A 26,712-nucleotide genomic window follows, 5' to 3' on the forward strand; every position below is an offset into this window, starting at 1 on the left:
CCTTGAAAGGAGTTTCTCACCTACTCTGTCAAGATACTTCCTGGAGGTTTAGCAAAAACCTTATGTTTAAGTTAATATCAAAGCATAGTATTTAGAAGTGAAATGAACAGTGCTGGTAACAGTATGCTTTCAGGCAGATGAACCTCTATCACTCACAGTTCTTCTCTCGCTGGATCCAGTGGCGAGTGCATGCACTGCCGAACGCTGTCATTGGTGACAGGGAATGGTAGTCATGTTCCTCCTGTCTTCTGAAATTTGTAGAAACACCTTCATTGGTAGGGGAGACAATTACTGAAACGTAAAATGAATAGCATCAAAGTAAAAACAGTAATGGGTTTTGATATTCTTCCAAGTTAATCCTTTTCTTGGCAGAGACATGAAGATGTATTAAATCTCTTTTTCAGTCGATAAAAATATAATAGCCTTTAGGGGGAGATGATGAGTGAGGGAGGACGTAACTACTGTTGAAGAGAATGCTTTTTCTGCCGAGTCAATAATGTAATGTCATGGCTTTGATTAGTGGAGGGAGTTGAAAGTCTGACCCTATCAAAAGAAAGAAAAAATTTTTAATGGTGCCAAGGTGCTTAAGAACTACCGTAGTCCCGCAGTACAGATTTCTTGACCTTGTGTATTTTGTCTAAAAATGAGAGAAAAATTGGTAGCTTATGTACGTTAGGGGCTAATTTTGTTTAAATGTAGATGTCCACATGAGGCTTTACTGATGTATATGTCATAGCAGTGACGCTCTAAATAACATGTTAGTCAAACTTCTTGCCTAGGTTTCACAAGTGCCATGGCCATTATGGAGACAGCTGTGATGAGCGGTGAGCCTCCTTTACCGCTGCTTTGATCTGGGACTCAAGTGTTTCACTGCTGCTCAAGGATGAATCTTTGTAGTAGTTAGAACTGAAGTGAGGCCTCGCAGAGAGGCTCTGGTCTTTCTTGCTCTCCCCACTCTAAGCAGGGACTTTGAAACTTTTGTGATTTCTTTTGCTGGCTTTTGTCCAGTGTTTCAAGGATGCTGTCAACCGCAGTCCCCCTCTGCCCCTAGCCATTAAATGGCAGCACAGATTTTATGGCTTGCAATAAAAAGTGAATTTGCCTAATCTTAAACAGGAAAAGTTTTAACGGATCATGAAGTAAGTGTTGGGGAAAACCAGAGTCGTGACCTCTGTATATGTGACTTAACGTTTCCATTAGATCACGTTTCCTTGTAAAGTATTTAACTTCTTTAATACAGCCCATGAGTATCTACTGCATTTTCCAGCCACTCTGCTCTTGGGTATTCTTCAGTTGACCTGGGCCAAACTGACTTCATTTGGCCTGGGTTCTCACGTATATACCATAGTGTAAAGTATGTTTTTTCAGGAGGAGGGTAAGACGCATTCTCTGCAGACAGGAGGCTAGAAACACTTGAAATTGGAGAAAACTGCTCTTTCCAGCCATACGAGATTTTATTTGAGACTAAGGATACCTTTCTTGTTTTTAATGTTTTCTTTATTTTTGAGAGTATGAACGGGGAGGGACAGAGAGAAGGGGGAACTGAAGATCTGAAGCAGGCTCTGTGCTGACGACAGCAAACCCGTTGTGGGCCTCGAACTCACAAACCGTGAGATCATGACCTGAGCCCATGTCCGACACTCAGCCAACTGAGCCACCCAGGTGCCCCCAGACTAAGGATACCTTTATATACTGGTGGCTTTTACCACTTTTAAAGTAGCATGGGAAACTATTTATTAGGCATAGTTTTACATTAGCTCTTTGACGGTCCTTCTCTGGGCTCCAGGACTGGTTTTGTGTGCCTTGTTCTCCTGTAATGAAGACTGAGATTGGGTCACTGGGTCATTAAATTCTAGTATCATAGGATACTAGCTGCTGCGCTGTTCGGGTTTGACTGGTTGCCTCTTTGGCATTTTTGTTTCATTCAGTCTAAAACTCTAAGGATGACATTATATTCTTTTTGCATAAATGAGGGAACTGAAGTTGTACTAGGTAAGACTTGCCGCAAGTGTCTGGCTCAGCTAAGTTACAGAGTCACATTTGAACTGCCTGACCTCGGACAAGAGGACTAGAGCAATGTGGTTGAAGTGGTATTTGCTTTCATAAATGAGAATGTGAACCATAACATGTAACATCCATCCATGTGGCTTTGAGGCTTTTTTTTTTTTTTTTTTTTTTTTTAAAGCTAGGGTGTGTTGGGCTGGGAGTTGGCAGGTTATTACGGCCTTTAGGTATAATTTTATTTGGCTATTCTGTGTTTTAAATGTGCGTTAGTTGCCAGTGTTTAAAATTTATGTCACATAAAAAGGTTTTTGGTTTTCTGAATCAGGGATAATCTGGCAACACGGGGCTCACTTTCCCACACCCTAGTGATTGACATGGTCATTGGACATGACCTCGCAAGGGATGGCAGGGAGCCCCGTGGATGGCACAAGCACTTGCTCTCCAGGCTGCTCTTCCCCACCTTTGTTTCCTTCACACCAAGGCTTTCTGCCACCGTGCATCTCACACCCAGCCAGGCTCACTGTCAGTGGTCTGCGAGGCCCCCGTGGGTAATGGCATTTGTGACCCATTTTAGGCCAAAAACTTCTCCTCACGTTGATGTGAGTTTCTTATTAACTGGACTTAGAACTAACTGCGTATATACCTCGGTGAGTGGGAAGATTTCCGTGTTTGAACTACACCTGGTCTTGTCTGAATGTGAGAATTTGTTCACATTGTCTATCACTTTGTGTTTCCAGTTTTCCTTTCATTTGATTGGCTCCCTACTTGACGTTCTTCCCTCTCTTTCCCATTTAATTTGGCTCTGAAATAATACTGGGAATTGGGGTTTGGGGGTACTTAGCACCCCTGAGTACTTTGCTCTTCATGGTGAGAACTTCAGCCTACTTCCTGGTGACCTTATATAGCAGGCTGTCATCTGTGTTAACCAGATTATCGGACTCGTTTCTTTTCTGACTCTGCACCTAGAGGAATGTAAGAGTTTGAGCCTGGGTTTTGAGGGAAATGTACTAAAGGTGCTATGTACTGAATTGATCATAATTAATGAGATACTTTTAATTCTTTTCCCGGTTCTAGCTGAGATGAGTGAACTGAGTGTGGCCCAGAAACCAGAAAAACTTCTGGAGCGTTGCAAGTACTGGCCTGCCTGTAAAAATGGGGATGAGTGTGCTTACCATCATCCTGTTTCACCTTGCAAGTGAGTAGCAGCAAGCTGATGGCTGATTTTCAGGGTTAATTCTAGATCTTAGAGCTTATTCTGGTTTTTTTCTTTCCTGTGGACAAGTTTGACCTTTGTAACTAACTGCAGTAACACTTAACCATTGCCCTCCCAGAATAGCATACGTGTGTGTGTGTGTTTGGCAGAGTAGAGAGATGGGGGAGAAGTCTTCTGCACGTTAAAGAGATAGGTATGTAAGTGCCCTGGTTTGTACGCATTGTGTACATACACTGCTATTAAGACATTGGAGAAAAAAATAGTCACAGGCAATGATAAAACATTTTGGACTTGGGTATAATTTTTCCTTAGAAGTTGGCTGATTCAGTGTCATGAGCTTTGAGAGGTGGCTTTTAGATTAAAACAAAAAAATTTTTTTTTGGCCCTAGAGGTGGAATCTCTCCATGTAATTTTTTTTAACTTCAATTTTAATTTATTTTAGAGAGACACTGCAAGTGGGGGAGAGGGGCAGAGGAAGAGAGGGAATCCTAAGCAGGCTCCACATTTATCACCGAGCCCAACACAGGGCTCAATCCCACACACAACCCTGGGGTCATGACCTGCACCGAAATCAAGCATTGGATGCTCAACTGAGCCACCCAGACGCTCCTCCGTGTTTTAACTTCTTTAAGGAAATTTTGATGTGAGAATGATATGGATGTCCATAGAGGGAGACCAGAGAAGGAGTCTGTTTTGTGTAGCAATGCCTTGCACATAAATTGTGCCCAGTATATTGAGTTTATTCATAAAAGATTGTAGACATGGATCTGACAGAGTATGTGGTGTGAATTCTTACCATAAGAAACTGTTTTGTCTTTCATGGTGGTGGCTTGCTTGAGTCGAAAATCTGTTATTACCCTCGGCTTTCGGATAAACCTCTATGTTCTGTTTTGAAATCTGCGCTCACTTAAAAGTTGAGTTTCCCAGGGAGCCTGGCAGGCTCAGTTGGAAGAGGAGTGTGACTGTTGATCTCGGGGTTGTGAGTTCAAGCCGCATGTTGGGTGTAGAGTTTACTTCAAAAAATTGAGTTTCCCTTTTTTTCTATTCTGTGTTTCTCAAAACAAGTAGTGATGGGGTATAAGGAGCCCCTCTACAAAAAAACTGATCATGCGTTGAGAAAAGTAAATGTGACTGTTTTTGTTTTATAGAGCCTTCCCCAATTGTAAATTTGCTGAGAAGTGTTTGTTTGTTCATCCAAATTGTAAATATGATGCAAAATGTACTAAACCAGATTGTCCCTTCACTCATATGAGTAGAAGAATTCCAGTACTGCCTCTAAAACCAGGTATGTGACCCTGTGCACTACTACATTTAGGTGGAAGATGACATTTGTGATTTTATATGAGTTTATTTTTAGGAATTATCGTGCCAGAATCACTTAACCAGTCTTTAAAGAGCAAGTGTGTCTGTCCAGTAGCATTCTGAAGTATTTTCTCTAATGAATATATAAATCACTTTTGAGAAAGAGGGAGAGCGAGAAAATCCCAAGCAGGCTCTGCTGTCGGTGTAGATCCTGCCAGGGGGCTTGATCCCATGAACCATGAGATCATGATCTGAGCTCAAGTCAAGAGTTGGACAACGCTAAACCATCTGAGCCCCACCTCAATTTTTTTTTTTTTTTTTTACATTTATTTTTGAGAGAGCGAGCAAGTGGGGGAGGGGCAGAGAGAGAATGAGACACAGAATCCGAAGCAGGCTCCAGGCTCTGAGCTGTCAGCCCAGAGCCCGACACGGGGCTCAAACTCAGGAACGGTGAGGTCATAATCCAAGCCGAAGTCGGACGCTTAACCCACTGAGCCAACCAGGCGCCCCAGCCCCACCTCATTTTAATTTTATAACTGTTGCCATAAAAACATCAGTAGACTGCATGACAGATTATTTTGCCAAATTTGATCAGTCTTTGTTGTTACCTTTGTCAGCAGTTACAACACCAGCACCACCTTCTAGTAGTCAGCTGTGCCGTTATTTCCCTGCTTGTAAGAAAATGGAATGTCCCTTCTATCATCCAAAAGTAAGAATTTTCATTTTCCCAAAAATGATTCAGTGATAACTCTTAATTCTGAGACCTGCAAGATCACTAGCAAATTGAATGTCTTGGGTATCCATGTTTAAATTCTTTCTTGGCTGTCGGGTGAGCCACTGTTTGGCTCCTTAGGACAAGTGGTCTGAAACTAATGTCAGTATTGTGAGCTCTCAGAGTGAAGCTCCCCTTTGCTTAGTTTCCATTCTTCTCTGCCCCGAAGCCTATGGGTGTGTTTTTCTCCCACCTCGTGTCAGAAACTGCAATGATGAAATTGGTGGTGCCACTTAATACCATCCAAACTTGTCCTGACGGTTTTCACTCCGTGTGCTAAAGATCGATGTATCTCCACCTGTTTAGTTGCTCAGGGTGAAATGATCTCTCTGAAATTGAACCCTGAGGGCCATTATGAAAGACTTTCACTTCCCCCAACTGCATTTGGGCCATAAATGAGGGTGTCCAGCGAAGGATGGATACTGTAAGGGATGTTGGGTCAGATGTGCAGGGTGATTAGAAGTTTTTATCACATGCCGGATAACTTACTGTTACTCTTTGACTAGGATTTTGTGTCTTGGGGGAGGGAGGTTCATTTTTCAAGGTTTCCGTATTAAAATATTATCAGACTATATGTCTCTCTCAAATTGTTTTTTAAAAAATGTTGAAACTCTTGTATTTAGCACTGCAGATTTAACACTCAGTGTACCAGACCTGACTGCACATTTTATCATCCCACCATCACTGTACCGCCACGACATGCCTTGAAATGGATTCGACCTCAAACCAGGTAAAGATTAGAAATCTACAGATTTGGGAGAAATGATCACTTTTTTTCTCTACTGTTTCATTACACAGGGTCTTTTGGAAATTGTTTTACCAGTGGTTGCTTATTCACTTAGGTAATCTCCAGCTGAGATTTGCCTTCTGAATATATACTGCTTACAAATCTAACATCCGTTTTGCTAGCATTATTTCACAGAGTTTTAGTGTGGCCTGTGAAATTAAATACATGTCATTACCTTATACAATTGAATTTTTTGTAAAAAATACCTGGTACTTACATTGTAAATCTGTCGAACAGATGTTCATTGTGTGAAAATCATCTTAACTAGGTGTGTGTGTATATGTATATATGGATGTAAGGCATTAATTAAAAATTTTTTGTTTATTCAGTGAATGACAGTGCTACTTGGGAGAAGATTGTGGAGTTTGAAAGTTTCCATCTACTGATGAAAGATACTCTGCAGAACTTGTCAAACCTTTGAAACTTGGAATATATATTGCTTTCATAATATGAAGTTTATTGCCTATCTGAAGTGTCTAATTTTTCTAGTTTGTAAGTTTATTAAGTGGTTTTAACATTGGGTGTTGTTTGTTTTGACTGTGAAAAGACAGTTTAAAGGAAAAGCTAAATCCCATTAAAACCTCTGAGGCTTGTTTGTACACTGCAATTTCAGTCTCAGCATTTACAGTGTGGTGATATTGTCAGTGCTGATAATCCACTCCGGGGCTATGATGTTGATACATGTTTAGTAAGAGGAGCATTCTAACTCTAAAGTTGGATTGCACTCACTTTTCCCAAGGGTTATCCACTGTGAAAACAGGAGTGGCCAGAAGTGTGGAGGCAGCTGAAAAAAGTCATTCAATCCTTTTTAATTTCAAGCGAATTTAGTTTGAAAAGCATGGCTTTTGGGCTTGAGTGATGCTTTGGTGAATGGTTCCCCAATAGCGGGTCCCTTACCAGTGTCCGGGAAAGCCAGCTGCAGTGGCAAGTGCAAAACAACAGGAACGGTTCCTTCAAATGCTTTACTGTTAACATACACTTTTTAAATAAATATTTTGGGAATGCATTTTATCACAAAATTATACAAATTTTTTTTTTACAGTTCTATATACAGAAGGTATCAGAAAACAGACTTTAAACTCACAAGATTATACATGTATTTTCACATTCTGAAAAATAACATTTTCAGAAATCCACAGAAAATTTTTTAATGTAAAAATATTTAAATAGTATATTTTCAATGACTAATTACAGAAATCAGATGGGTAAACTGCAAAGTAGGACTAAACTTTTGGACTATTGAATCAACACCCAGTTTTCTGTGTGTGGTTTTTAAAATAGTTAAGGCAAGAAGTGTCAGATGCTTTAGAATTAAATAACGGATCACTGATTTTAAAGACTTGATGTACAGCAGTTTTAAAAAAAAAAAAAAAAAGCTAAAAGTTGGTTGGAACAGAGTGAACTAATGCAAAAGAGATAAAGACCCAAACATTCTCAGGACCAAATTAACTTAAAAGTTCATTAGTTATATACCCAAGGGATAATAAAACAGCATGTGTAAAAAGTCCATGTTTAAGAGCATGAAACCAGCAGTCTGTTTTGAGGCCATTGCTTTTCCATGGGTAGAAGAAAGAACCAATTATTAAACCATTTGTAAGTTGCACTTCGCTGTGCTGATTGGTAGGGAAAGACAGAGCCCTCACGTAGTTAGGCTGGGGTGAAATGACCATTCTGCTTCAGTCTAAAAAGTTGACTCCTCTGAATTTAAGGCATTTGTTCATTCCAGTGCTACTTAAGATTGAGCTTTATGTCTTTGCAGAAGAAATTTAAGTTGTATTTCTAGAAATTTTAAGACTTTTAGTAACATCATTTATAAATGGCATATAGTTGCATTTTCCTAATTTCACTACAAAGAACATAAACGGGAAACGGCCTAAGTGATTTGGTTCAACCATCTCACAAGTCAGTGACGTGCTAAATCAGGTTTTTTGTTTTTTTTTTTTTTTTTTTTTGCCATTTAATAAACACTGCCTGGGAACACATTTAAGAGTTTGTTACCTTCAGCTGCTCTGGTTTACGGGCAAGCTGAGGTTGACTCTACATCTGTTGGATAACTTGGTCTAACGTGAACCACCATGAAAAAGAACCACCAGAAGGAAAGGAACACCTGTTGCTGGTGGTGTGCACGGTGTGCTTTGGCATGCGTTTATACACAGAAACGGGACCAAGCGTGCCAGGACTCTCAAGTTACAAATTTGGGAGCTTAGTCAAATACTGCACATGAAAGTAAATCTCTGGTAACCTACCACGGTTACTCACCTTCCCTTAGCTGATGGCTGGTACAAACAAGGTGGTTGTGGGGTAACTACTTAAAATCCACAGTTTGAGTCCTGAAGCTGACAGCAGGGATTAAGGCTGGCTTAGTAGGCTGGCCGCTGGAACGAAAATGCAGTGGAAGCATTTTTGTGCTCTATGCCTTATACATATTTTGTTACGGTTATTACTAGAGTTTCTACCTGTACCATGAAATGGGATTTCTCTTTAGCCAAAAGCTAGCAAACCTGGCTCAGAAGGAAAGTTTGAAAGTGCAACAGGCTCAAAAACGGGAAGGGAGAGGGTGGTTCAGGGAAATTTCTTTAATTTATTGAGCCCCTTTATAATATACATGGATAGAAATTTAATACTAGCATATTCTAAAATTTGGCTCAATTTAGGAGAATCCATTGATGGCACTATGGGCTTATGTTTCGAGCTTAATCATGCCTTAATCAGTCCTTCCGACAACAGCTACAATTCAGAGCTTTAAAACTGACCATGTTCAATCACCGGTTAGGCTTTCTGTGATATGATTCAGCTATTTCTGTTTTTAGTATTTCCAAGGTGTTGGGCATACAAAATCGAGCTCAGGCCAAACTGAGATTTCCAGAACCTGAAGGGGTCTATTATGCTACAAAGATAATTAACACATTAAAATAAAAATTCATATGACCAGTAGAGCATTTTAAACTTTTTCACACTTAGAAAAATATATTTTTAAATAGCAATCTACATAATCTCCAATCTTCAGGAAACTACAGACAGGCTAAACAGCAAATTCCTGAACGGCAAGTACTGATCTTTGGCAGCATTGAAGTGAATAGGGATAAAGATCTAACAGTTCAGCCCTAATCCACCAAAAAGGAATTTTAATAGACAAGTGTTACAAGTGGACCTGTATTCATTTCTTCTGGAAGTCAGCCTATGGGGTGGCATACAGCTAATTAGTAAATTTTTTAAATAGAAACAAAAGCTATAAAAACTTCCAAGAGCTACTAAATTGTTTAACTTTGTAAATGTGACCTTGAACATTTCAGTGTACATGTTAAACAGGTGTTTCTACTAGACTACATCTTTAAATATTCAGTATGCTCTCCCAGTTAACTACTACTGCTCTCTAAACCTTTAACCTGTACACCACTGGAAAGGACTGTTCAGCATACTACTTTCTCATTGATGAAGCTATAATCATGTTCTAGTTTTTCAGCTAGAGAGAGGACTTGTGAACATTAAAGGATCGACAGCTCAACCATGAAAATGTAGTGCTCATATACTACTAACTTTGGATTTGTTCCTGAATTTAAAACTGTCAGGAGAAAAGTGTCCTTTATAAAAAGAGGTTTATTGATGCTTAAGTAGCATTATCTTCTCCGGTAAAGCGTGTGTGTGTTTCCTTAGGGAAAATAATTGTTCACCTTTTAAAAGCTGTGATCCTTTAGGGTGATGGTGTGTTTTCTTTCCTTATGTAAACACGAGGAAAAAAGTAAGTCATTAAATAATGAACCTTAAAAATAAACTAGAAATTCTAAAGAAGAAAAACTGTTTGCTTAAAAAGATGAAAACTATGCAAGTTGGGTTTTTAAGGTCTTGCTTTGTTGTTTTTTGAGAAGCGCGGTCCTGTCAACCTCCCCAGCAGGTCTGCCAAGTCTGCACCCTCCCCCCCAAACGGGGCTGACTTTCACCAAGTGTTTTTTCCATCCTTCCTTGAAATGTAACCGTCTGGCAGTGTGTGGATTATGGACAGTTCTCCCAGTGCACACAGCAAGTATCTTGAACTTATCTGTCTTCTACTTTGATGACTCTGGGCATTATCCCTGTTACAATCCTAAATTAGCACCACTTGCCCATGCAGGGTTTGGTTCTGTTTGCCTTTTTTTTTTTTTTTCCTCGTCTGTAATTCTGGTCTCAAGGCTGTTAGTTTATACAGTCTTCTCAGCATCCGTATCTTTTAGTGAGGCATATGTACACATTTCCAGACAAATAAACTGCAATAAAAAAAATGCAGTGAGTTCATTATATTTCTAGATTTTCAGTTTTTTAATGAGCTTTCAAATCATGACATGTATAAAAATTATCATTAATTCATTTTATTTTGTATTTTCGTAGTACGTGACTCCACAGAACCAGCTACCCAGTTATATAGTGATATTAGATCTTTTCATAAAACTAAAGATAGTCTGTTCTTCTCTGGCTAGGAAAGTTACCAACCTGCAGTCATCACCTCCTGCGCTAACGACATGCCGATCACCACTGGTAAATCGAATATTGGTCACGTGAGGTGAATGACCCAAGAACCTTTTGTGCTTTGCCTGAAAAAACAACGAAAAAGAAAGCTTAGGATGTGTGAGGCACGTGAAAATCAAAGGTTCCTGTCCAGAACCCCATCTCCATCATGGGCTGCGGAGAGAGTAGGCTCTTCAGACCACACGCAGCGTTATTACATGCTTTTTTACAAGCACCTGGGTGGCTCAGTTAAGCGTCCAGCTCGTGATTACGACTCAGGTCATGATCTCACAGTTCATGAGACTGAGCACCCTATCGGGCTCTGTCCTAACAGTGTGGAGCCTGCTTGGGGTTCTCAATCTCCCTCTCTCTCTCTGCCCCTCCCCTGCTTGAGTACTTTCTCAAAATAAATAAACATTGCTTTTTCAGAGTTAGTAATGGATCTGCACCTTAACAGACCAGGCGTTTTGAGCAGTCAGAGGTCTCCAGGCACTCTGAAAATTTTCCTTTGAGGAAGAGAATTTGAAACTTGGAAATAGATTAAAGGTTTAATAAAAGTCTAATAATCACAGCTCTATTAGGATAGTTTGCAAAGATGGTGTTACTTGGGCACGGGGAGATAATTTCTAAAAGCTTTTATTTTTCGTTTTGAAAAAACCTTAGGAACGAAAATTAAGTGTTTCTAAACCAGGAGACTAACATGTTTAGCTATTAAATTATGGAAGAAGTACTAATGATGTCTAAACTAGAAAACTACATCAAAAACAAAACCAAACACAAACTTACAAATTTTTCAGGACACGGGAAGTCAAATAACTTAACCATCCCAAAGTCATCTCCTGTTACAAGGCTGATTCCTGAATGAGATACGCAGGCACAGTTGACATTGGCTTTCTCAGCATGTCTGGACCAGATTCCCAGAACTTCATCTCCTAGAATACTAGAGGGAAGGAATAAAGAAAATGTACGATAGCAAACACAGATGTACTACACTGAAAAAGGTTTTTGGTAATTAATTTCTACTTAATTATGTTCTTTAAAATTAATAAAGATGCTTATGCTACAGGAATTTAAAAAGATGGATACTCATGGTTATCTGTTACACAGCAAATTTGTAGGATTTCATTTCTAACAGCTGCAAGATTGCATTCCTTTAGGTAGAGAAATGATAGGATTGCTTAACAGTACCCAGTATGTGTTTTTATTGCTGGTTACTAAACCTAATATGTTAAGGAAAATATCAGGGTATCTTCAAAGGCTTTTAACCTTGATAAAGCATGAGAATATGTCCAGTCACAAGGAGTCCCAGCATGAGCATATCATTCTTCTCTTAGGAAGAACTCAGGAAACAGTAACAAACTTAGAACTTGACCACCGTTTCCTAGTGGAATGGTTCTAACTGTTCAGAAGCAGGATTTTCCAGTTTACCTAGTCCATGTGGCCCAAGTAATTCTGTCCATGGTGGCCTGATCCAGAACAGGTTTTCCTGAAGGCACTTCATAGACATGTCGTTTATAGCAACCAGTGGAGACCTTTCAGCATATTAAAATGGGACAAGAATTCCATTAATGCGAGAGACACATCAGAAGGCTAGAGTATACTAGCAAAGCGTGCTATTTCATTTACATTTCCAACATTAAGAACATTAATGATGACTACAAAAATCTGTCAGAAGAAGACGGAGAAAAGATCTGAGAAGAACAGGATATTAAAGAATGCAGAAACAGTGAAGAGTAAACAAAGGCAAGAGTTCAGAAGCTCTGGAACTCGGGAGTTTTTTCAGGAAGCTCTCGCCCAATGTGGGGCTCGAAATCACGGCCCTGAGATCAAGAATCCCATGCTCTGCTGACTGAGCTGGCCAGGTGGCCCTCTGAAACTCAAGAGTTTTAAATGCATCCACTTAACAATGTAAAAACAGCTACTGTGAACTGGATGTAGGACACAGGTACTGTACCTGGAGATATCTGCTATCTGCAGAGAAGTCCATTTGAATGACAAAGCTGGGAATGTCTCTGCAATAACTGATTCTGTTAAGGGTGGGGCCCAATGTTAGGTCATAAAAATCCACCGAGTTCTCACTAGAACCCACTGCCAGAAACCGGGAATCCGGACTAAATCTGGAGAGGTGATAAGATATGTGAAAGATACATCAGCACACATGAAATCATAAATATTTAAGACCAGTAACTTCCATTCTACCTCAAAAACAAGTGTGTGTGTGATCTGGCCTCAAGCAGATTTACCTGGTGGACACAACTGATTGTGTGTATGGAGATTCTATTTGTGTTACGTGGAACAAAATTTACATGTTATTTCAAGTGCCAATTCCCTTAAAAGTGTAGGTTTTGAAAAAGCCACTAACAATTACATAATTCCTAAGTGACATAGTTCGCCAAATTCACCAAGATAGGTTTCTTTCATCTGGAATCATGGTATCTTAACAGCAAAGGACACAGACCTGCTTAAGTCCCCTCAGGTTATCTGGTGAAGGAACACTATTTGAAGCTTGGAAGAAGTTACTTGAAGACACAGGTATATGCCTAGTGATCATGGGAAATGATCTGGGACAACGCAGGTTCTTGAGGGGAATGGGGGACCTATAAGAAGTTTATATAGTGAAGTCCTGAGGACGGTTTCATTTGTAAAAGGGTTTTACGGTGAAGGGTGCAGGCAGATTCAGTAATCCATCTTGATCACACAGAGGCACTTGGTAAATGGTAGCCACTGTCCAGATAAGCTTAAGCACTGGAATATAAAGGTTCAAGGAAAGTTTAATTCAGATTCTGGGGCATAGATGTTTGATGGGTGTTAATTAAACGAGTAACTATGCAGTTGAGAGTTGGGGTTGCAGCTTTAGTTTCCAGGCTGCCTCTACAGGACAGATGGCTCTCTTCGGTACAGCAGAAGATCATTCTTGGCAGGATGAACTTGCTGGACCTGTCCAGTGTGACGCTTCATCGTCAAGCGTTCCCTGAGTACGTGCTCTTATAAGGCACTGTGGTTGATGCCACTAGATTAATAATTCGGCAAGAAGTACACAAACAGCCATATTTCAGCATACAAGTGATGATGTGATAAAATGCTATAGGCACTAATGAGGACCTGTTTTCAAATGCAACCCGGGTCATTTAAGAATATATATACTAGAAATTCTATTCCATTTGTTGACTAACCTGATATCATGGATTGAACATCGTCTATCTCTCTTCTTTCCCCATATTTTTAGGGAGCTCACCAGTAAAATAATAAATTCTCCATTTTTCATTCCGATAGCCACCATATCCCCTTCAGGGCTATAACACACGGTCCGAGCAGCATGTCCCAAGTTCACTTTGTTTAACATCTTCTGCATAAGAACCAAAAGAGCCAGAGAAAACTACATTAAGTACTTACAAAGTAAACCGGTTCCTTTTCAACATAATTCTCAAATAGTTCTTCTCAAATTGTGCTAGCAATTTGGGACTTACACTCTCCTTAGAAATTGTAACTTAAAAGAAAAAAAGCCAAAAACTGTTTGTACCTACTTTATCAGCAATATCCCAGAGTCTCACTGTCCCATCTTCTGCGGCAGAAAGGAAAAAATCCCTGGAGGGATGTGTCACTAGTCCCCATATGGGCCCATCCACATGACCATTAACTAAAATATTGCAGGCTGCATTTTTCTCTCCAACTTCGATGATCTCCGCACTCCTTGTCCCAACTAGGATCTTGCCCTGAAACACAAGGGGATTGATATATTTATCGTAATTACAGCAATGTCTTTTAATAACTTAAGGACCCTACTGACCTTTCAGAGAACTTTTTGCTTTGAACTAACATAGTAGCAAGCCCATCATTAGCTCATGAGGTTTTTCTTTGACTAGAGGCGCATCTGCAAGAGCCCCGAGTCTGCCAAAAAACAGAACTATTCTCTAAGACAGAGCCCTGACTTTGACTATATTTTAATCTGACGATCTCCAAAGAGGTGCAAGTGCGCTGGGATACAGGAAGAAAGTATTACATTTTAGTTAAAAAGTATAAATAGCAGTGTCTGGGTGGCTCGGTCAGTTGAGCGTCTGACTTCGACTCAGGTCATGATCTCCTTGCTCGTGAGTCTGAGACCCGTGTCGGGCTCTCTGCTGACAGCTGGAGCCTGCTTCGATTCTGTGTCTCCCTCTCTCTCTGCCCCTCCCCTGTTCATGTCTCGCTTGCTCTCCAAACTAAACTTCAAAAAACAAAAAAGAAGTATAAATAAAAGCCTAATTAATACATGGACTGAAGATAATACATGTATATAATTTATAAATACACTTATTGCCAGTGCATGCATGGTCCAAATTTTTTATAGGAATGAATGTTTTTTAAAAAAAAGGGTGGCTGGGTAGAGCATACGACTCTTGATGTTGGCGGTTTTGAGTTTGAGCCCCATGCTTGGCGGGGGGTTGAGTACTTATAAAATTAAGGTGCCTGGGGGGCTCAGTCAGTTGAGTGTCTGCCTTTGGCTCAGGTCATGATATATTTCATGAGTTCAAGCTTCACCTCGGACTCTGTGCTGTCAGTGTGGAGCCCACTTTGGATCCTCTGTCTCCCTCTCTCTCTGCCCTCCCCATTCTTGCGCGCTCTCTCTCTCTCTCTCAAAAATAATGAGCATTGGGGCACCTAGGTGGCTCAGTCGGTTAAGTATCAGACTTCGGCTTGGGTCATGATCTCACAGTTCGTGGGTTCGGGCCCCACGTTGGGCTCTGTGCTGACAGCTCAAGGCCTGGAGCCTGCTTTGGATTCTGTCTCCCTCTCTGCCCCTCCCATGCTCGTGCTGTCTCTCTCCCACTCAAAAATAAACATGAAAAAAATGTTTTAATTAAAAAAAAGAAATGTACATTTAAAAATAAAATTTAACAAAATTTTGCTGTAATCAAAATTGATTCAACTGGCAAGAAATTTCACTTCTGCCCACCACGGTTGAATTAGATTCAAGAAAACATGGAGGTTTAAATACTGTGTTGAGACCGGGGAGTAGCTTCTCATCTTAAGCGTGGCCCGGAGGCAGAAGGCACACGGGCGCTGCCCGCGGGGCTGCGGGGGCAGCCGGGAAAAGGCAGAGCGTAGCCAGCAAGCAGACTCCTCTGCAAGTGTCACTCGTCAAGTTGCAGAGGGCGAGGGAACTGCAAGAATAACCGTTCTCTACTTTTGGCTGCACCGGAACGGCTCTAGGAACATCTTACTTTGCCCCTGCACACGGAGCGGACACAGTCCGTGGCTTGTCCCGTGTCCAGCCTGAAGGCTCGGCACCGCCTCAGTTCCTGATCCCACAGCTTGACCGCTCCTCCTTCTCTTGACCTAAGAGCAACCCAAGCCAAATAAGCATTTTTATGAGCTATTACAAATCACTTTTATTACAAACAAATACTAAATTATACCAGCAGAACAGTAAAAAAAAAAAAGGGGGGGGGGGAGCCCGATATTCACTTTTTGTAGTCTCTAAACTTTCTGTGGCAACTTTAAGATACACTGTATTTCAGCCATTCAGTTGAAGCAAATTTTACCTGATGAAAATTCATTTTTCTGACATGAGTGTAATCTTCCTTAGTTCTCCACATCCCCCCGCCCCCATATAATGTATCCTCTTGATTAAGGAAATGTGCAGAATGATGTTTAATGTTAAAATGACAATGGAAACGTAAGGCTAGATAACAGGATTACAGGTGCTATGCTATAGAAGAGATCTTTAATGGCCAAAAGGGGTGCGCTTTCCTTTGTATCATTGTTAAAATACCCACTGAAACCATCCAGCAGGCTACTAATGGGCAGAGGTGTGCTGAACAGAAGGTGTGTGGGAAACACCAGCGTCAGGGTAAGACAGAAAAGAGAAAACATAGCCCATTTATGGTTTTTCTCTTGGGAGAACTGAAAAATGTATTCCTTTATTTTCTGTTAGATGAATTGCTTGTCTTAGGAGAAAAGCACGCCCAGGACCACAATACAGGGTTCGTTTTTGTGAAACACAAACGCCGCTGCACTGCTGTTTGATTAGGTGGGTTCCCTCATCCTGGATGGACATGTGCGTGCTTCCTGGCCCCGCAAACACTACATTTTAACAAGCATAGGAGTATGTTGGCAGAAAATCCATTAGTATCTGGCTTCTTCTGGGAGGTTTTCAAATCACTCAGAAAAACGTCTTTCGTTAGACTTAAATTTTGAAGGCTGTTTCACACAATTTTATGTAACAAGTATTTTATGTAACGAGATTGCCTCAAGCAAAAGCAAACAAGGCAGTTTGTTTCTAGTGTCCTCACACCTTTCTGAGGCCGCCAGCTGTATGCACCTTACCCCTCAGTGTCTGTTTGGGCCAAAAAGGAGAGAGCAGACAGTCAAGATACGTCCTGGGTTTGAGGGCAAAGATTCTCCCATGGGTCACTTCTTCCCCAGCAAATACTTATCCAGGCATACAGACATGAGGGAAATCAGTTCTCTGCCTACACGATAACCACCTAAACCATACCTCAGAGAAATAAGCTATCGCCCCAACTGTTGGGGTTAAGGTGTCTTTACACTGTGAAATAAATCAGAAGTGACTTAAGAAATTAATAGTCAACAGGAAGGCACATAAAAGGCAATAAAGGTGAAGCACATGAGGAAGAAGGTCAGAAAGGATGATCCGTGTAGTCTAGAAATAACTAGAATAATTCACTGCAAACTGCAGGCAGCCCCCAGTGCACGAACGTGTGGTTAGGCTGTGGGAACAGGACTCACGGCCTTTCCTTGCCTCCGGTCACAATAAGTCCGTCTCGCAGTGTGGTGAACATGGCAAACACAGGCCCGTTGTGAGCTCTGGCCACGGTCCTACACAATATGTGATCTTTCCACACACAGACATCTCCACTGATGGTACCTGTAAACGTCAAGTTATTCTGAAAAGGAGCGGGGAAGGGGGAGACAAACTCATCAAAAGTTCAAATAGAGTTGAAACAGACGCAATTCTCTACCATAAGTGTGGCCTACCTCACATTCTCAGATACAAAGAACATGATACAGTGGGAGAAACCATGGACCCGGCAAACGGGTTCATGTCTGAACTTGAGGTTTAGTTTTGTCAGGGCCTTTTAGTCTATTCTGTTGCTTATTTGCTGGAATAACCTTCGGTGAGGTTTTTTAATCTCTAGGATTATCAGCTTTTTCATGTGTAAAACGAGGGAGTTCGGGCACCAAGTTTCCCTCCAATGCAAAATTTTAGAATTCTGGTTTACATCGTCCCTTTAGGCTGCTTCCCTCCAGCTGCCTGAGAAATAACTTGAGGTCATCAGTAACTAAGAGTGAAAAAAAAAGAGTAGGAACAGGAAGTGAAAATAACATTTCACTAGTTTTGATAAAGTATTTTGCTACAGAAAGTAAAACTACGTACACAACTTATAGCAATGTTGTATGAGTTTAAATTTCACTAATTCATGAGGTTATATATGAAATTAACATTTGCCATGCTTTCTCAAAATCAAAACGGCAAAAATCAGTGCATTTCTGCAATACAACATAAGATAAATTTGATAAGGTGCCCAAAGTAATAGTGCTTTAGATCACTTTGAGAATGCAATCCCGATAGAGTTCATTTATGCGGAAACTGGAGAAATTAAATTCTGCATCATGTGCTATTTTCATCCATTTTAGTTTCACTTTCAGAGCAACTGGTCCAAGATCTTTCAACAAAAACGATATGGAAAGAACTAATAGGAAAGTAAGATTTTGAATTACAACAAAACATTTTCTTTAATCTTTCTGACAAGAACATAGTTTCTATGTTTAATTTCCCTACAATTTTTTAAAAATAATCTCACAACCTAGAGATCGAGAGTTGCATGCTCTAGGCGCCCCTGCCTACAACAATTTAATGTTACTTTGAATATGCAGTCATGCATATTCTCTGTACCTATTTGGATAACAATAATTATACTTGTCATCTAGGAGCATCATTAATTCATGCCTTATCTTCAATCAGAATGTAAATGCTCTAGGCGTAGAAACCAAGATTTTACTTCCCTTGCTTTTTTTTTTTTTGTAACCCTAGGCATGGAGGGTGTTCAAACAGGCCTAAACTGAACATCAGTCCATCTTGCTATGCAACAAAACATTCTGATTTCACTGCTGCTTTAACCGGAAGTCAATCAGGACTAATATTTTAGTCTTCAAGTTTATTTTCTATTGGGAATAGGCAACTGGGTACATAAGGAATTTTATACATGAAACAAGTTAAGTCAACACAGGCAAATTAAATGCCAGAAGCATTTGAAGGTGCGGGTTTTTCTTCTGGAAAGGAACTACCCTACCCATCTTATATTATGAATCCCCCAAATGTTTAACGGAAGTTTGACATGGTATGACCAACATTTTCACTGATCTTTTTGTCAAAATCATATGCTTAAAGGTTCTAAACGTATAATTTTCTTCGTGCGTTACATTCCCAGCCCCATAAACACTTTCGTACAGAAATCCACCAAGGTTTTTGATGTACCAAAGGACTTAAAAAGTGTGGCCAGGGCTCAGGGTATGAGAGATATGGATTGTAAACCACAAGCCCAATGGGATGTGGGGGCGGGGACGGCTCTGGAACACCCTCTGTGAAGACTGGGAATCTTGCTCTCCTTCCTACTCTGAAAGAGCTGCACTGGCCCAGAGCACTTCCAGCTACGTGATAAGCAGTGAGTTAAGTTGATAGAGAGCAAAAGAAATCCTAAACTCAGGTACCACCTTAAACACTAGAAAAATTACATTTCTTGATTCATCTTTCTTCATTCTGACAAATTTTTAGGATTATGAGGAACTACTAGAAGGATAGACATTTTACGGGACTTAGGGTGACAATTACAAAATTAACGAAGGCTTTTGAGAATGGCTGGCAGTGGCCCAAGGACTGAAATGTTTCATTATAATCCTTCTCCCTCATTAATTTTCTTTCCTACTCCCTGATTTCTGAAAGTACCAGATTTTGAAAGGTGGAATATATGCAGGACGGGGACATATGGAATGGTTAGTGGGTCACGGTGCCATATGACAACACGAATGTGGCTTATCTATCTGAAGCAAGAAAATTCAAAGCAGTCCAACTGCCGTGATTGAGTTCCACAAGCACACGCGGTTTAAGAGACATACTGCACCAAACGCCACAGCAAGCATGGTCTGCATCCGGGCATCCTCCAGGGTGCTCACGAGCCCTTTTTTGCTAAGAAGAGCCCTTCCTGCCAGTGTCCAGAACTTCACGTGTTTGACTCCCACAGAGACAAACTGGGAATCTGAATCTGGTCGGAATTCTGCCACAAAAATGCGTCGGTTGTGACCGGCTCTGCTGGCAATTTTGGCACCTGATAAAAAGAGACAACAAATTACCTAAGTTAGCAGAGGAACTAAGATAGCTTTTGCCAGATCGAACAGCTACTCAAAATATACCGTTCAAAAAACAAATACTTGCGCGTGTCCTCTGCATCGCTACCTAGCTGCCAGATGACAGACGATTACTGGCGGAGAAGGTCCTTTTTACATACTTTCTCAAGTGACATGTGTATTAATGGGAGCTTTATTATCATTGAAGGGCCATTCTAGATTTTAGAAATCACATCTTACTTTCTCCTGTGTAGCTCTGTGAACTTCACTTTTTGTAGCAGCCACGTAACTGGAAAGTTTTATCTAAAGTATGGTAAGCAATATTATCCTGTTCATCTTTCATTATCACTTGGTATTTCATTTCCGTTCTTAACACCCTCCATGACCAAGCAAATAAGAATTAACAAGGAGACTTACATATGGTTTCTTACTGAAAGAGCAGTGAATTATGTATAGTATTAGTAACTTGCATATGTTTCTATTTCGTGAGCTTCTTTCACTGAGTTTTTAAAGTGCAACATACAGTGAGTGATACCAGCTGTGTACTGTGTGTGTTGCAGGGCTGAAATGAAGAACGATTTCAATCACTAAGTTAAAGCAAATATGAAACAGAGTTCATATCACCCTGGTATTCTTAGTTTTAAAAATCACCAAGAAAAAAGAACCCTACCTTCCTGCCATCTCCAAATGGTAATCGTATGTTCTGGGTCCAGCCCCACAGACAGCAAGAGTTTGCCGGTAGCACTGAAGCTGACTGAACACACTCCCTTCGAATGGTAGCATCTCAGTATAGATAAAGTCTGCTTGTTCATTGCATCCCAGATGTGGATAGAAGGAGCCGTAGCTAAATAATGATAAAATCCAAAAGTTGTAATATACCTGTTACAGATGTTTCCATTTCTACAGCTGACGCATACTTTCTGAAACACGGAAAAGTATGTACCAAAGAATGACTGTGTACTTAAGAAAAAATAGCTCAAAACCAAGACTAAATGAAAAAAGAAACAGATTCACAAATACAGAGAACTGATGGTTGCCAGAGGGGAGGGCGGAGGGGGATGGACAAAATGGGTGAAAGGGAGCGGGAGATACAGATTTCCAGTTATGAATAAGTCATGGGATAAAAGGCACAGCATAGGGAATACAGTCAATGGGACTGGAATGACATCGCATGGGGATGAATGGTAGCGACACCCACGGTGAGCACAGCGGAACATGTAAACTTGTCCAATCATGATGTTGTACGCCTGGAACTCATGTAACATTGTGTGTCAACTGTACCTCGATTTAAAAAAATAATAAAAGAAAGAAAGAAAAGGAAAGAGGAAGGAAAGGCAAAAATACAGAATACTTCTTCAGGCTACAGTTCACACTGCATTTTTGAGAAAATAACATTTATACAAGAAAATTAGGCAATCACAAACTTTAAATTATTCAGAAATACACGTTTTAGATACATGTTAAATCTTTATATAATTATGTGGAGAAATGCACAAATATTACACAATAATTAAATATCAGAGTATATTCAGTTATCTGCTATCTGAACATTAGTTCTGAACATTAGTTACTGTTACTCAGTATCTCATCTGAAGGGGAGATGAAAAGCAAACACAAACTGAGAAAGGCAACAGGTAGGAAGGACACCATGTGAATAGATCTCAAAAGAAATCTTCAACCATATAGACAGATATCTGGTAAAAATCCAAGTTCACATCACTTTATAAAACAGTGTTTTTTTATTTTTTAATTTTTAAAATTTATTTTTGAGAGACAGAAAGAGAGCACAAGTGGAGGAGGGGCACAGAGAGAGAGGTACAGAGGATCCAAAGCAGGCTCCAGGCTCTGCCCTGACAGCACAGAGCCCAACGCGGGGCTCGGACTCACAAACTGTGAAATCATGACCTGAGCTAAAGTTGGATGCTTAACCGACTGAGCCACCCAGGTGCCAATTTTTGTTTTTTAAACAAGATTTCAGGGAAGAACTAAAACTTTTTTTTTTAAAGGTTTATTTATTTTTGAGAGAGAGAGTGCACACATGGAGGAGGGGCACAGAGAGAGGGAGACAGGGGATCTAAAGCAGGCTCTGCACTGACAGCAGAGAGCCCAATGTGGGGCTTGAACCCAAGAACTGTAAGATCATGATCCAATTGAAGCTAGATGCTTGTTTACAAAACTGAGCCACCAGGTGCCCCCAAACTGCTAATCTGTTTTATTTATTTAGATTTTTTTTAAAAAGTAAAAAAAATTTTAAGGGGCGCCTGGGTGGCACAGTCAGTTAAGCGTCCGACTTCAGCCAGGTCACGATCTCGCGGTCCGTGAGTTCGAGCCCCGCGTCAGGCTCTGGGCTGATGGCTCAGAGCCTGGAGCCTGTTTCCGATTCTGTGTCTCCCTCTCTCTCTGCCCCTCCCCCGTTCATGCTCTGTCTCTCTCTGTCCCAAAAATAAATAAACGTTGGAAAAAAAAATTAAAAAAAAAAAAGTAAAAAAAAATTTAGTAGGGTCTACAACCAACGTGGGGTTTAAACTCATGACTCTAAGATCAAGAGTCGCATACTCTTCTGACTGAGCCAACGAGGTGTCCCCAAATTGCTAATCTTTATAAAAAAAAAATTGTATTTGTTGTTATTCATCTTGTGTAGCCCATTTCTGCTGCTTAAAAAATTTTCCCAGTTCTCTGTATTTTCCAACTTAAAAATCAGGGATTTGTATTGTCCTTTCTTCATGAACTGCAGCCCATAAAAATGTATTCATTTTCAGCAGCTAATTCAGTCTTAGAACGTAAGTACTTTTAGTAAAATAATTGAAATATGAGAGTGGGTTTGTTTCAAACTATAAATCCGCTACAAATAATGCAAAAATAGAGACATTTTTATTTATTTCTTTTTGAGAAAGAGAGAGCACACAGCGGAGGGACAGAAAGGGGGGAAGAAGAGAATCTCAAGCAGGCTCCACACTCAGCAAGAGCCTGGTGCAGGGCTCAATCTCAAAACCATGAGATCATGACCTGAGCCAAAATCAAGAGTCAGACCCTTAACTGACTAAGCCACCAAGGTGCCCAGAGACAGTTTAATAAGATAAGCTGTCTTGGTATCTTTTGATGAAGAAAGACATTTTGGTCTCTAAAGAAAACATTCTGATAAATTTAAACTATGTTGTATACAATCTACAATTTATAGCATACAATGATTAATCTGTCAGTCCTTCAAAGTAATTACAATATAGTAAACCAGGGACTGGAGGTCATTAAGTAAAACCTGTTCAAAGATGTAACTGTAAAAAATCAAAACTGTATGGGAACAGTTTACCATGTATTAACATATGGTATTTATGTGTGAAAAATTGAGCACAATAATTTAAGTACTGGACCAAAAGTTAGTATGTTCTTTACTCAATAAAAGTCAAAGGATATGAGGGACTGGTAAACTTAATGTCAATGAATAATGTTAGGTGGCTTAGATTTAAAGTGTAAATATATACTAGATCAGTCTATAATTTTTTGCCAGTAATAAATATTATATAGGTCATCTATAATATAGAAACTTATTTATTTAAGTGTATTTACTTTTGAAGGAGAGAGGGTGAGAGAGAGAGCACAAGTGTGGGGGAAGGGAAGAGACAGGGGGAGAGAAAGGATTCCAAACAGGCTCCATGCTGTCAGCGTGGAGCCCGATGCGGGGCTCGAACCCAGGGACCATGAGACCATGACCTGAGTCAAAACCAAGAATTGGATGCTTAACTGACTGAGCCACACAGGTGCCCTCAAACTTTTGTATATGTTTACAAAAAGCACCTGGGGGCAATCCACAGACTTTATTTGCCTAAATGTGATGAGGCAGATAATGGATTTTTAAGAAACATCATTCAGTTTTGCCTCCAAATTTAATATGTCAAAACTACAAATACTTTTATTTATCTAAAAATTAAATAGCAAGTAATCTTAAGAAAGTTGAATTACTGAGCTTTTCAGGCTTTCATAAAAAGTTAAATGAGATGGTAAGGACAGTATACCTGAAATTTATGTTTTACAACATTCAGGTATGACCATGACATGGGACTGCTACATATTTAGACTGTTCTAAACTTCCTTCAGTGACAGTATTTAAGATTTAAATCACTGCAAAATTTTTAAAGTTTATTTTGAGGGGCGCCTGGGTGGCTCAGTCGGTTGAGCGGCCGACTTCAGCTCAGGTCATGATCTCGCGGTTTGTGGGTTCGAGCCCCGCGTCAGGCTCTGTGCTGACAGCTCGGAGCCTGGAGCCTGTTTCGGATTCTGTGTCTCCCTCTCTCCAGCCCTCCCCCATTCATGCTCTGTCTCTCTGTGTATCAAAAATAAATAAACGTTAAAAAAAAATTAAAAAAAAAATAAAGTTTATTTTGAGAGAGAGAGAGAGAGAGAGAGAGAGCGCGAGCAGAGAGAGAGAGAGGGAGAGAGAAGCCCCAAGCAGGCTCCACACTGTCAGCAGAGAGGCCGATGTTGGGCTCGAACTCATGAAACGTGAGATCATGACCTGAGCCAAAATCAGGAGTCAGATGCTTAACTGACTGAGCTACCCAGGCGCCCCAATCACTACAAATTTTCAAGGCTTTTCTAACTTACTAAAGAAAGATTAAATTATGTTCATTACATTTTATTTTCTATGATTCAAAAAGGGTCATTCATGATGCTGGAGTAACACAGACACTCTTCTCACTCTTTCCCTTCCTACATGCCACCAGCTAACCGGTGCCTGTCACGGGCTAGGTCTGTAACAGGAGACACATCAAAGCTCCACTACTAACTAGGCAGGTGTGTTTTCCTATGAAGTCAGCCAGGCCCTAAGTCACACGCACTTCAGTGTGCTGTCCTCGGAATCCAGGTTCTGTGCGTGCTCCTTCCATCATATCAAGCTATCTCTGGAAAATCAATCCCACTGACTTTATTGTTTTTTAATGTTCATTCATTTTTAAGAGAGAAAGAGCGAGAGAGAGGGCACAAGCTGGGAAAAGGCAGAGGGGGATAGAGGATCTGAAGTGGGCTCCATGTTGACAGTAGACAGCCTAATGTGGGGCTCAAACTTGTGAACCACAAGATCATGACCTGAGCCGAAGTCAGACACTCAACCAACTGAGCCACCCAGGCACCCCAATCCCACTGACTTTATAAGCATTCCTGACTCTTACTCTCCAGTATAGAGATGCCACAAGGGTCTCTTTCAATTACTAGTTGGATCTTATAAGAACCAAAGTTTTAAAGGATATTCTTTCTCCATCCTCTACTTGGTCTTTGGTGTAGTATTATAAAAACTGTATTTTTAACAAAATTTTAATATGGGCCATTAAGTGTAACAACTGTATCTCACTCTTTAATTTCTGCAGGGGACAACTCCTTGCAGCATACCCACTATCCATTACCTCCTTCCTTCTTAATAAACTTATGCTTTTATTCAGGAATCCCCTCCTCCCTTATGTAGAGCAAGTGATTCAGGGAGAGACCCTGCTTGCTCAGTTCACCAGTCTAAGCCTGCTGTGATTGATGACTTCCCCGAACCCCCAGCCACCCACACTCACACTCCCCACTCTCTGCCTCCAGCAGCAGTGATTTAGTTCAGTAACCCAGATTTGAGCCAATCAGCACATGGTACTCCCCAGGTCTTCTTAGTCTGGGGTTTGGTTTGTGTCTTAAAATGACTCAATCAGGCTAAACAGAAGGACTTTTAAGCTCATGGTTCTGAAAAAGGGTTTTCATCTGCTTCCCAACTAGATGAAAGCAAAGAAGCATGTAGTTCTAACTGGTACTGGCAGCCTTTTTGTGACCATGAATGCAACCAACCTTAGGATGAATATATTTCCTGATTTTCTGTCATACAGGACAACACGGAAGATCCTTAAAGTCACTTAATGGACAACTAACCATTGTGACAAACAGTAACTACAAATGGGGGGGTTTGGGGGTACAGAGAATTCTCCCTTTGAATTGCCTTAAGGATCAAAAATGTCAAATTCTTACCACTGTCTTAGGCAGGCTTTGTTAGACAGAGAAGATGTCCCCTTAGTGTCCACTCACAAAACGTCTAATGGATTCAAAGGGTAATTATGTATTTTCTGTTATGTATTCACTCTCCCACATCCCAAACTGACCATTTCAAAACTTTATCCTCCACCTTCTTTGCCACCTCCTCACCCTCAGCTGATGAAAGGAACGACATAGAAGCTACCAAACACGAGCTTATTTTCTCACCCCCAAACCTACCAGTTTTCTTGCATTCCCTTTAATCCTCAGGTCTCTGAATTTCTTCCTGCTCAACTGTCTCTCTGGAAGTATTCTCCCGTCTCAGTGAGCCAGCGGCTCCAGCAAAAAATTAACAGCCTGATTCCTCACTTTCTGTCACGCCCTCACATCCAATTCATCAGAATGGACCACTGGCTTTCCCTCCAAAATACATCCTGTATTTGTCTAGCGTCCTCTCCATTTTCATTCCTGCCACCTCAGTTAAAAATGTCTTTTGCGTGGACTATTATAACAGCCTCCCAACTTTCTGATTACTTCTCTTTCTCTTCTGCATCCTTAATAGTGCAGAGTGATTTTCTCAAAGCATAAATGAGATCAACTCACTCCCTTAACACTCTCCATGATGGATTCTGCACTTAGCACGAATCCAAACTCCTCTCCATGATCTGCAAAGCCCCATGCACCTGATTCCTAACCCCCTTTTCCTTCTCCAAGTTCATCTTACAGGCCTTACTCCTCCACACTCACCTTCCTGTTTCTTGATTTAAGGCTTGCACAGTAAAGAGTTAACATAAACAAGCCTGAAGTTGCTATCATTAG

General features: G+C 40.5%; 2 protein-coding genes across 18 annotated transcripts in view; one reads left to right on the forward strand and one right to left on the reverse strand.

Annotated features, from left to right (window-relative positions):
* The window catches only part of ZC3H14 (zinc finger CCCH-type containing 14), a 47,146-nt gene extending 40,614 nt beyond the window's left edge, over positions 1-6,532 (forward strand). For 3 of the 6 annotated variants that reach the window (XM_047861750.1, XM_047861753.1, XM_047861754.1), the window contains 5 exons: positions 3,079-3,199; positions 4,366-4,502; positions 5,140-5,228; positions 5,915-6,021; positions 6,408-6,532. In XM_047861750.1, the coding sequence (XP_047717706.1) occupies positions 3,079-3,199; positions 4,366-4,502; positions 5,140-5,228; positions 5,915-6,021; positions 6,408-6,414 (461 nt within the window). In that variant the 3' untranslated portion in view covers positions 6,415-6,532. Of the gene's footprint in view, positions 1-3,078; positions 3,200-4,365; positions 4,503-5,136; positions 5,229-5,914; positions 6,022-6,407 lie in introns of all 6 variants that reach the window. The other 3 variants (XM_047861749.1, XM_047861752.1, XM_047861751.1) reach the window with 1 other exon arrangement.
* Positions 6,533-7,416: 884 nt separating this feature from the next.
* Positions 7,417-26,712, reverse strand: part of EML5 (EMAP like 5) — a 181,322-nt gene continuing 162,026 nt past the window's right edge. For 5 of the 12 annotated variants that reach the window (XM_047861738.1, XM_047861736.1, XM_047861739.1 and 2 more), the window contains 11 exons: positions 20,573-20,746; positions 19,675-19,883; positions 17,287-17,444; positions 15,759-15,873; positions 14,082-14,270; positions 13,731-13,903; positions 12,512-12,674; positions 11,986-12,089; positions 11,344-11,497; positions 10,543-10,643; positions 7,417-10,319 (listed from right to left, as the gene is read on the reverse strand). In XM_047861738.1, the coding sequence (XP_047717694.1) occupies positions 10,283-10,319; positions 10,543-10,643; positions 11,344-11,497; positions 11,986-12,089; positions 12,512-12,674; positions 13,731-13,903; positions 14,082-14,270; positions 15,759-15,873; positions 17,287-17,444; positions 19,675-19,883; positions 20,573-20,746 (1,577 nt within the window). In that variant the 3' untranslated portion in view covers positions 7,417-10,282. Of the gene's footprint in view, positions 10,320-10,542; positions 10,644-11,343; positions 11,498-11,985; positions 12,090-12,511; positions 12,675-13,730; positions 13,904-14,077; positions 14,271-15,758; positions 15,874-17,286; positions 17,445-19,674; positions 19,884-20,572; positions 20,747-26,712 lie in introns of those variants that run through there. The other 7 variants (XM_047861737.1, XR_007152815.1, XM_047861740.1 and 4 more) reach the window with 7 other exon arrangements.

Source organism: Prionailurus viverrinus, chromosome B3 (assembly GCF_022837055.1).
Source record: "Prionailurus viverrinus isolate Anna chromosome B3, UM_Priviv_1.0, whole genome shotgun sequence".
NCBI lineage: Eukaryota > Metazoa > Chordata > Mammalia > Carnivora > Felidae > Prionailurus > Prionailurus viverrinus.